Source organism: Solanum pennellii, chromosome 8 (genome assembly GCF_001406875.1).
Source record: "Solanum pennellii chromosome 8, SPENNV200".
In the NCBI taxonomy this organism is placed as follows: domain Eukaryota; kingdom Viridiplantae; phylum Streptophyta; class Magnoliopsida; order Solanales; family Solanaceae; genus Solanum; species Solanum pennellii.
The window spans coordinates 68,482,627-68,493,860 of record NC_028644.1 but is presented as its reverse complement, the minus strand read 5'-3'; the positions used below and the strand labels follow the sequence as shown (position 1 = coordinate 68,493,860).

Sequence of the window (11,234 nt, the reverse complement as noted above, 5' to 3'; positions counted from 1 at the left end):
GGATGAGATTAAAAGATGAGATGTATTGAAAATCAGATTGGATTGAATATGGAATGGCTACAATTGCAATTAAAATGGCTAGAATTGAAATGAAAGAGGGGCTATGATTGAAACAAACTCTAATTGAAGTGGCTAGAATTGAAAAAAAGTATGATAGAATAGGCTAGAATTTAAATAATTTTAAGAAAAGTGTAGGAATTACTATTTAATTAAAATACTACATACATTAAAATATTTTTATATAATTGAAAATCATTTAAATTTTAAAAAATTTAAAATTCATTAATAATTTTAAAGTATATTTATAAAGTAAACGAGATACTAAAATATATAATTTTGAGAAAAATCGACTAAAACTTCAAAACATTAAGTAAATTTTAAAATACGTATTTAATCGAATATAATCCTAAAAATGGTTAAAGGTCGGTCAAAATTGGGTGTCAACAATGAGCAGTTAGTGTTGGATCAAACTTTTAAAAGTTTTTCTAAAAGCTTGTTTGAATTCACTAATTTTAAAATATTTTTGTATTAGTATTTATATAAAATTAAAAAAAATTTAATCCAACAAAAGACAAATAAATCATAAGTTAATTTTTTTTTACTTTTGACTTTCAATTTATAAGCTAAAAGTCAGAAGTCCATTAAAAAAAACTCAAAGTGTTATAATTTTAAAAGTGTTTTTTCAAAAAAAAAAATTACTTTAAAGGAAAATCTATTTCTTCTTGAAAAACAATTTTTGCTACCCTTCGAGTACGTATTTTCTTTCAAAAACTTGACCAAGCACCTTTTTTTTTAAATAAACACTTTTAACTTCTCAAAATGTTAAAACATAAATTAATCCAATTAGTTTGTATTATTTTTTTCTACTGAGATACAGTTCAATAATAAATTCATTTTCTTTTTAATAAGTTACTCCATGTTAGTATTAATTTAAATTAAGGCCTAATAATCACGTTTAATATAGGTGGGGAGAAGGTTGATTAATTTTGTCATTAATGTTTGGCCCTATTTGTTAGTGTAATTGGGAAACACTTTTTTTTTCTCAACATTATAACATTTAGACAAACCAATTATTTTCATTTACTCGTAGCCCCAACCTCAACCACCACACATCCCTACCTCTCATATTTATTTAAATCGTACAAATATTTTTAGAATAATATTTTTTTATCAAAAATATTTTTCTTCATATCACACGGACCTAGTTGGTACGAAGAATAAAAAATAGTGATCTCGAAATAATTATTTTATCCTGTATTTAGTTTGAGATATTATCCTGCATTTGAGTAAGGAGATTAGTTAGTCTCAAATACAATAAGATAGCTACTTTCTAGTCATTGTTTTAGTGTTCACTACAATATTTTGCAGTAGTTTTTTTTGACTTAAGAGCGTTCATGTCTAAAGAAAAAGAAACATATATGCATTTGTTAATGTACTTGTGTTTTCTTTTGTCACCATTTGTAATAGAATTATTTAATTCAGTTCACATTGTAATTATTATGTTTTGCTATTAATTAGCTCAGTCATAATATAATTGGTCATGATTATATGTGTTTCATTGCGCTTGTAATGTTAAAAAATACAATTATATATGTACTTTTTTATGTTATATATTAAATTTGGACAAAGTCTCAATGTACCTCTTCAATTTTTTTCTCCTTATTTTGTTGTTCGGAGTCCACATTAGAGCTCCGATTAAATTCAAATTGCGCATTACAGGGTTATTCGGGGATTGCACTCCCAATAAAAAATTTTCCATACACAAAATTCAAATCTAAAACCTCTAGTTAAGAGTGAACGGGCAACAATTTATGATTTATCTCTTCATTAATATATAATAAGATCAATCTTTTTAAAAGACAGAGTTATGTGTTATGTGTTTCCTAGTAGGACATGATAGTATGAATTTCCATTTCGATTTTAAAATAATTAAGACCTAATTTGTGCAAAATGTCAAAAATAAAAGCCAATAGTTGGGACACTCAGGATCAAAATGGAAGAATTAATTTAAATAGTCGTTGGTCAAATTATTTAAATTAAAAATAGCATACAAACATATTATATAATACGTAATTCATGTAATGATATGCGTATAACTAGTATATAATTCGTATATATATAGGAATTTTTTAAAATAAATATAGCATATATACTTTTGAAAGAAGCTTAGCCTAAGTGTGTACATGATTTTAGACCATCTATATTAATAACAAAATATTATGTTAAATTAAACCCACAAACATTTTGAAACACGTATAGTTTATACTAGTTCAAAACAATTAAATATTACCATCTAGAACTTGCATCAAGTTATCAAGTGCGGAGTCGAGTAAAATCGAGGGGTTACTCAAAATTATTGACAAAAAATTTATAATATATATATATATATATATAATCCTCTTTGACTTTTTTTTTATATATTTTGTTCTTTGTATTTTGATTTTGAACTCTCTTAAAAAAAATCTGACTATCGAATAGATATAATTTAAGCACTTAATTATTTCATTTATAATATGTAAACAGATTAATTATCACGTGTGAGATTAATATATTTATTTTGTTGAGAATAAACATTAATTATGAATAGATGGGAACTGATTAATTTTTCATCAAAGTCAGCCCAAATGTAAGAATCAGTCAAAAGATAAGAATTGATATTAATTTGGAATCATATCTTATATATATATATATTATACGTATAAAAAATATAAATTAAGCTACATAATTGATGATGCCGTATTCAGTATTCTAATTATTCTCTCCACTGTCCACACGTATATATTTTTATTTATTATACATACGTACATTAATATATATGTAGTTTTGCCATGTTAAACGTGATGTGAGTATTAGTTTTTGTTATATGTATATAGGACGGAAAATGTTTTTCGGAAAAATAAATAATTGGTTTTCTTACTTTTTTATTTATTCTTTGTATTCGGTGTGCAAATAAAAATATTTATGAGTTGTCATAGATAAAATATGTCGGAGGATAAGAAAAACACAATATAGAAAATGTCATTCGTGAAACTTATTTTTCCTACTTTTACTGGTGCATAGTCTTAGGCGTAGAGCTTCTAACAAATGTAAATAATTTTCTTGAGTTTTTATTATTATTACAAAATATTATTGATACGAGCAAATCATTTTAATAAATTATTTTTTTACTATGCTCAATTAATTAATTAATTGAACATTAAATATGTTTGAAATTATTATTCATTTCTTTACTTTATAAATAAAATTTATATGTTCTATGGGTAAGTTCATAAGATAGAGGGTGAAATAGGTATTATTAGTTAGTTGAGTGACCTTTAAGTACTATAAATATAGTTAAATGAGTTTGTAAAATGATTTTACTAGATAATTGAATGACGATTTTAATAATAAGCTCTTATGACCTACAATAAGAAGATGTTTTAAATTTTTTTTTGAACTATAATTTAGTTTTGTTAGGGGGAGGCAAACAATTCCATTCTTTTCTCTTTAAATTGTTATATTAAATATATTTGGAATAATAAAAAGTAGTGGTAGAAATGCTTTTTTTTTTTTAATGTGGAGATAGATTATGTTGTAGAATGTTTCCCATAAAATAAAATAAAATAACAGTATTGGAGAATTTCTCTTTTTCTCCACTAAATTATAAAAATGTAATATTCGTAGATCTTTCGGTATTATATATGTACAACTTTCTATAACATATGTATTCCCTTTTTGTTACTATTTTAAAATATTTAACTTGAATCGTTGTTAAATTATTAAAAATAATTTTTTTATTTTAACGAGATAGAAGTAAAATTTTCTTAATTCTATCATTTGCTATCATTAGCTTTTATTTTTGAATTGCCTTTATGTACTATTTTTAAATATTTAACTTGAATCGCCAATGGCTCAGTGACGGACGTAGGATTCTCATGAAGCGGTATTAATGATTGAAGTAAGAAAATTAAAAAAATAATTATGAGGCCAACGGCGCTTGAAACGACACAACCTTTAAGACCTTTTGCAACTTCTTACTCGGTAGATTAACCATTCCACTTGTATCAAGAGGTGTCAATATTTATATATATGTATAACCAAAATTCGACCTCTATATACAATGTAGTTTTCTAACGAAGGAGTGTTGCTTGACACCACTCGGACAAGGGTGGGTCCGCCTTGATGGTTCAAAAATAAAATTCTTTATCTCTATGAGGTAATTAAAAGTAAGATTTATATATATACACTCTACATTTTGCTATTGTTATATAGCTTATATTTTCGTATTCCCTTTTTGTTATTTTTTTGAAATGCTTAACTTGAGTCATTCATGATTCAAAAATAAAAACGTTATCTCTATAAAGTTAGAAATAAAATCTGTATGTCTCTATGAAGTAGAAATAAAATCTACATACATTCTTTCCTTTTCAGACTGGTAAAACATAGATATATATTGCAAACTCTTTAGTTTCAAATATATATAAGATAACTCTTTGTTAAAAAAAGTGAAATCTTCACTCACTATCAAAAAATATTTGAAGGACCATATACGTCCCCTTCTTCATGATTTTGCCAATTCGAATATAGCTGGTTATATATATACACATATAATAACCCCATCTATTAAATACATGGACCTTTCATTGTTTGATAAAAAAAAAAACATAAACACATTAAAATACATGATATGTTTTATTGTCGTTTCCAATTTTGTGGTATCAAATTACACAGAGAGGTTTTTGTTATAGATATTTTTATTTTCTATTTTTTTTTCAAATATACAAACAGAGTTCAAAGGGTCAAGTCAAGTTTGATCAGGTTACATGACCCCTATTTTAGAGTATGGTCACATGCACATTTTTTTTTATATTGGTTTGCAATGAATTATCAACGCTATTAAATTTGACGATGATAAAATTAGTTTATAAAAATACAGTACAATGATTTTAATATATAGTCTGTTTGATGATATGCTCAAATTTATCCTAAATTGCCCATATACTATATTTAAGAGAAGACTTTAAAGGAAAAAAAATATTTGGATAAATATCTGTTAATAAATAATTATTGGTTTTATATTATTTTTTTATTTATTTTAATTTATAGCAATACATAATAATACTATGATAAATCTGTAATATGTATTAAAAGTGAATTTATACTGAATATATATGTATTATAACTAAAAAAAATTCAAAAAGTATATTATGCTTGTTTGGTAAAAAATTGACACAATATATTATAAATATGACACAGATATTATATTTATTAATAAAATTTGTATTATATGTGTTTCATAAATTATTCATTGAAACTATATTATAAATATATCAAAAATAACCAAGTGAAAAAAAAATACAAGAACTATAATGATTTTTTTTAATATAATGTATTTATGTAAGTTTAAATTACAATGGACAAACTGAGTTTTCAGCCCTCTTATTATTAGTCAATTATTGTGTACAATAATAAAAAATATTATCTTCTTTCGAAAGAAAAAAAAAATTGAATTGCTCAAGGTTTTGATTACCGTAATTGGTTGTAACTACCAATGTAACTTCCTTCGATAAAGAAAGCTTCAATAGAATAATTAAATTTGTATCATTGGGTGCTTTGTTTTCTCTTAATTAATAATCATAACTTTTACACTTCTTTCGATCCATTTTTACGCGTTCATTAGAAATATATTTTTTTCATGTTTCATTTGTAATATTAATTACTTATTTTTAAAATTATTTATTAAGATTTAAGATAAAATATTAACTAATATTTATTATAATAAGATATATTACAAGTAGATTATTGTTTTTAAAAAGCGTCCAAAACATAATAAAAGTGAATAAAGAGAGTAAAATTTTAACATCATTAAAAATGCATCATATTTTGAATTACTCTTCTATTTTCACATTATAAAAGTGAAACATTCAAGGCCTACAAGTATTAATGTTTCAAAAAAGGTCAAAAAACTCCAACCGACTATGAAAATGATGGTACTATACACTTAACAACAACATTGGTGGAGCTTTTAATTTGGCGGGGATTGTTGGACGAGATTTCTTCGAATTTAATCAGATATTTTAATGACTTATTTAAAAGATTTCTAATAAAGTTTTTGTTGGAAATATCAATTTTTAATAATACCTATCAAAAAATTGTGTCTCTTATAATCAGATTTAAGTTAATTTAGTAAATAAATATCGAATATCAGATGAAAACGAGTGATCGTGGAATGACAATATTCATAGATTCATCTTAAACATGATGGCTATTTGTAGGGACACAATTAGAAGCCTAAATAAACAAAGCAAGTTGCCAGCCAAAGTTTGTCTTCTACACGATATGCATTTGGGCCTAAAGATTTTGACGTATTTTAATTTGGAAATTAGTACTATCACAACTTTGTTTATTAATGTCGTCTTATTGTTGAGTAAAATCACTATAAAAAAAAGATCTCTAAAGTTAAATTATTTTTAAATATAAAAAATTAGAAATTTTTTGATTAAATAATCAGACAAAAATACTTTAAATCATAATAAGGTTATAGTTAGTGACAATTCATACAATATTGTATAATTAGTGGAACATTATTAATCTAGATCAATCGTTGATTTTATCTTTCTGTTCATTTTTTATTAGCTCCACTCATTCTCTAATGATATATAACACGAGATCGATAAAAAAAATTAGATTATTAAATTTCAATTTAGAGCTTGTTATACTCCTACAAGTAGAATTAATTTTTAAAAAACCATCAAGAAATTCATGAAGCAAAATTTTTTACATAATTCAAAAAATCTATAGAACTCAATAATATTTCAAAGTAACAAACAAATGCAAATAATTTTAAAAAGGAGGAGGTAAGATTAATCCCTTTTGAATTACTCTTTCACAAAATTAGAAAAGAAAACAAAATCAAACTAAAGTATTTAGTTTCTTCTTTTTTTTTTGTCCTAAAAGTTTACAAATAAAAATAAAAATAAAAATGCACACAACACATTCTAAAGTTAGAATGGTGGTTCAAATTGAAGAGCCCCATGTATTATATCTGAATTTTCTTGAATTCTTCATATAATTAATTTCTTGATCATAATTTGCGACTAATTAAGCCACAAATTGTCACTAATGCCATAATTAACGATTGATCAACTTGGGGTTCCACTTCTAGAGTTAACACATCATCTCCATATGCAAATCCTCTCGACGATTGCTTTTGTTTTAACTGCGATTAAAAAAAAATCAATATCAGAATCTTTATACTATCAGCATATATAACTTAAATTAAATTTTTAAAAAAAAACTTTATATGAATTTATAATTTTTAAAGGACCTACCTCAGCAACAATTTCTCCAGTACTATTTGTAACTTTAAATGATGACTTCTTGTCCAATTTTTGAATCTTATAACAACTTTCAATTGATTTTTCATATCCCAAATTCACATTACATATAACATTTCCTCTTGAAAATGTGCAATTCTTTTTCACTTGAAACCATGGCCTTCCTTTAAATCCACCACATAAATATCCATTCCATCTACCAAAAACTCTCAATTTCTGCAATTAACATAAAAACAAAAAATAATTAATTTCAACTTCCATAACATAAAATATACTCAATCTGTCTCAATTTATGTGTTAGTACTGTTCGAATTTCGAGAGTTAAACAGATCATATGTTTGAATTTATAGTCAAAGTTAGGGAGTCTAACTCTGAAAATTCAAACTGTGTCACGTAAATTGTAACGGAATAAAATAATTGTGTTTGTTTTATTACCTCTTTTTTGATGGAAAAGAGAACTTGTCCATTAAGATCCATAAGAAAAACTTCATTGCTACATCTTTCTTGATAATTATCAACTCTAAAACAAAGTTCACCTTTGGAATTAAAAACAGTACATCCATTTCCATGAAAAACTAGTGATTTCATCCATATTGTAAATATTTCTTTATTAGATGTAACATAAGGAGAAGAAGATGAAGAAGAAGGGGAAGATATATTTTCTGGATGAATTTTACCCATAATTAGAGTAAAATTAAATTTATAACTTTTTTTTTGTAATTTTGAAGAAATGAAATTGCTTGAGAGAAGATTTTGGAATTTGATTTTTGGTGTGATGAGTAATAGAGAAGTTGAAAGGCTATAAATAGAAGTTAAAGAAACAACCACTAAAAAAAATAGTTGAAGAAATAATCAAGAAAGTAGAAACATTTGACTTTATTAAAAACGTGTAATGTTGACGAGGTATTTTTTTTTATTATCATAACCATTTAATATTTTGATATTCACTAATTCGATTAATTTAAATTTGCGTAACCCAAAATTTATAATAGAGGAAACTATTTCCTTTTAGAATTTTTTTTTATTATATGGACTTGAATATTTCAAGACTTCTAATAAAGAATAGAGAAATCTAATTCATTATACATTTATTAGTGATGACAGTGGTAAAGCTACATATATAAGAGATCGAATTGATCGATTGATATCATTTCACTGAAAAATCACACTATATAAATAGAAATATGATTATTTTATACATTTATCTTTTCGTATTTTGATATTTTTTCGTAAAACTCTTTTGATATTAAATGATAGGCATTGATATATAGAAAAAAAAGATAATGGTTAGACTTAAGTTTTTTATTTTACACATTACATATTATCGTAAGAAAACAAGTCAATTTAATAAAAAAATTACTTATTTGAGATAATTTCAAAATAATATTGTGTCAAAGTCAGTTTAAATAAAAAAATATTTATTCAAAGATAATTTCAAAATATTATATCAAAACTTATAAATAAGAAGACATAGACAAAGAGGTTTTGTCTTTATTTATTCACATCCAGTCTGTCTTTGGGCAAATAAATAAAGTAGAATATGACTCTTCATAGAGTTTATTTTTATTCTTATAATATGTGTGTGTTTGTATACCCTATATATAATATGCTTTTTTTTTGGCCATGTGAGGTGGCCTTATGGAGAACCACTAAACCACAAATCATCACAATATAGATTCATATTTCTCCTTTATATCCTCCTTCACCTAGGAACTAAAAAATATTCTTTTTATAATTTTGTGTCAAAAGATTTTTATTTTAAAAAAGTTCCAAAATGTGGTCTATAATAACTCACTTGGCAATATATATGAAAATCTTTGGAGGTTCACCATGGAAAAATATAGTGGGTCAAAACTTATATATTTTAATCAGATATTTAGAGTTTGATTTTTCAAAATGAGAAAATTTATATTAGAGAATGTTTTCTTTTTTTTAAAAAAAAAAAAAGCCTTTTATGCAATGTGAATATAAATTAATATTGTAGTGAACCCTTAAGTTGTGGACCAATGTGTGAAAGTATCAAACTGATTGACAATATGAGTTTGTTATCTTTTTATACGATTTGAAATTATTAAGTTTTTAAGTTAAATTAAATTTACGATTTATTTTCTTGATATATGAAAAAGAGTGAAACTCCATTCTTTTTACGTTATATTGAATTTTTATGTTGTCCACACTTCAAATGTACGTGTTGTCTTATGTGATTTTTGCCCATTTTCACGTTGGAGTCAAACCTATCCCCAAATTTTGAATTGCACAACATTGGGCTCCAAGATATATTCTTTCACGTTTCAAATGTCCAATTAATTTCTTAATTATAACATGAAATTTTCTTATTAGTCAGAATTTTAGTGATTTGAATAATCATTATGACTTTTTGAGATTATTAATATTTCTAATTCATAAGTCAACTCCTATTTTCTTAGTGACATTAATCCCAAATCAGTGGGGTTCCACTTACGTTTGTGTAACAACCACTAAATATTTCTTCAAAAATTAAAAAAAAAAAGTGATAGTGTAATAACTGTTCAATGTCAAGAGGGACACAATTAAATTAGAGATTTTAATATATGCACTTAGGGGTAAATGAAATTAAAATAAAATGGTGTCAAAAGAAAGGATTACCATTGATTAATTTAATAAATAGTTGTTGTTAATTGTTTGTGTGCATCGTTTTGAGTGCTTATCCCTTAGATGAGGGAAAATTAGGTATTTGACACTGACTAACTGTTTATTTTATATTTTATATAAATTTGAGATTGTAAAAAATGTAATTTTAATATAAATACAAAATTCAAGAAATTATAATTCTATAAATACATCCGCCTTTAGATATCAATAAATTTTATGACAGAATGGTAATATTCAAATATGTACCTTTTGATGATAAATTTCTTTTATTTTTTAATAATTTAAACTCGAAATTTCTAAGCCGTAATAGTTATGATCAAAACGAGTAAACTCACACATAAAAAAAGTTGTTGATGATGATTGTCCACTGGGAATTTTGCATCATGAAAAGTTTAAAGTTAAGAGCTGGTAAAAATGACAACCATATTCTTCTTTAGTGGAATTATAATAAAGACAGGCACCACCAGTAACATATTCTCGACTTATATATAGGATGTGACATTTGATAATATTCTTTTAGTAAATTTTAGATTTAGCAAAATTAAAATTATGTTTGTATGTTATAATTATAGTTTGTTAATTGCGCTCTATAGCAAATTTTATAGTTGTTATATGAAGTATCAGATCTTTTAAATTATTGGCAAGCCTTTCGTTTGTATAAAAGCGCAACGATTGTATATGTATATAGGTTAGATAATTGTATATATGTAACTACTATGTACATGTACCAACGATTGTGTTTGTATATATATGAATAAAAATGAATTTCTATATAATTGAATCGAAATAAAATATTTGTATATCACATCTCTGGCTTTATACAACACAATTATACATTGAAATTTGTATTGTTGACACCCAATTTTGACCCACGTCGGTATAAATTAATTATCGAGCTTCCTAAATTTTCCAAATAATTTAAATTATTAGTTTTATAGATTTTACGAATATAATAATATAATACATGAATTTTATGTCACTTCGAATACTTTTTAGGTAATATACATATTTACATAATTATTGTATATAATCCGTATATCTCATGATTATTCAAAACCATCAAAAAATATACATTTTAAATGCTTTATTAAACTAGTTTAACTTAAATTATAATTATACTTTGAATCACTATTTTATAATTATATTACTAAAACAAAAGGGGAGCTCGTTGATTAATTAATACGAATTCATTTTATTTAAGGTTTAGCCAATTTTATCTTTTTATTTAATCCAACTCATTTACCCCTTACTCCCTAACCCATTCCCCCTCTAATTCAATTTCCAGCC

General features: G+C 24.6%; 1 protein-coding gene across 1 annotated transcript; it reads right to left on the bottom strand.

The window, feature by feature from the left end:
- Window positions 1-6,817: 6,817 nt before the first annotated feature.
- On the bottom strand, window positions 6,818-8,113 carry LOC107027131 (protein LURP-one-related 4-like). Its single transcript, XM_015228305.2, has 3 exons — window positions 7,752-8,113; window positions 7,311-7,532; window positions 6,818-7,198 (listed from the first exon to the last, which is right to left on the bottom strand). Exons 1-3 carry the CDS (start codon window positions 7,995-7,997, stop codon window positions 7,064-7,066), a joined length of 603 nt encoding a protein of 200 aa, XP_015083791.1. The 5' UTR covers window positions 7,998-8,113; the 3' UTR covers window positions 6,818-7,063.
- Window positions 8,114-11,234: the final 3,121 nt, after the last annotated feature.

Coding starts and splice junctions, on each gene's coding strand:
- LOC107027131 (XM_015228305.2), bottom strand. CDS start 7,997: ATGGGTAAAATTCATCCAGAAAATATATCTTCCCCTTCTTCTTCATCT. Junction 7,533..7,751: donor TCTTTTCCATCAAAAAAGAG/GTAATAAAACAA, acceptor TGTTAATTGCAG/AAATTGAGAGTTTTTGGTAG. Junction 7,199..7,310: donor CTGGAGAAATTGTTGCTGAG/GTAGGTCCTTTA, acceptor TTTTAATCGCAG/TTAAAACAAAAGCAATCGTC.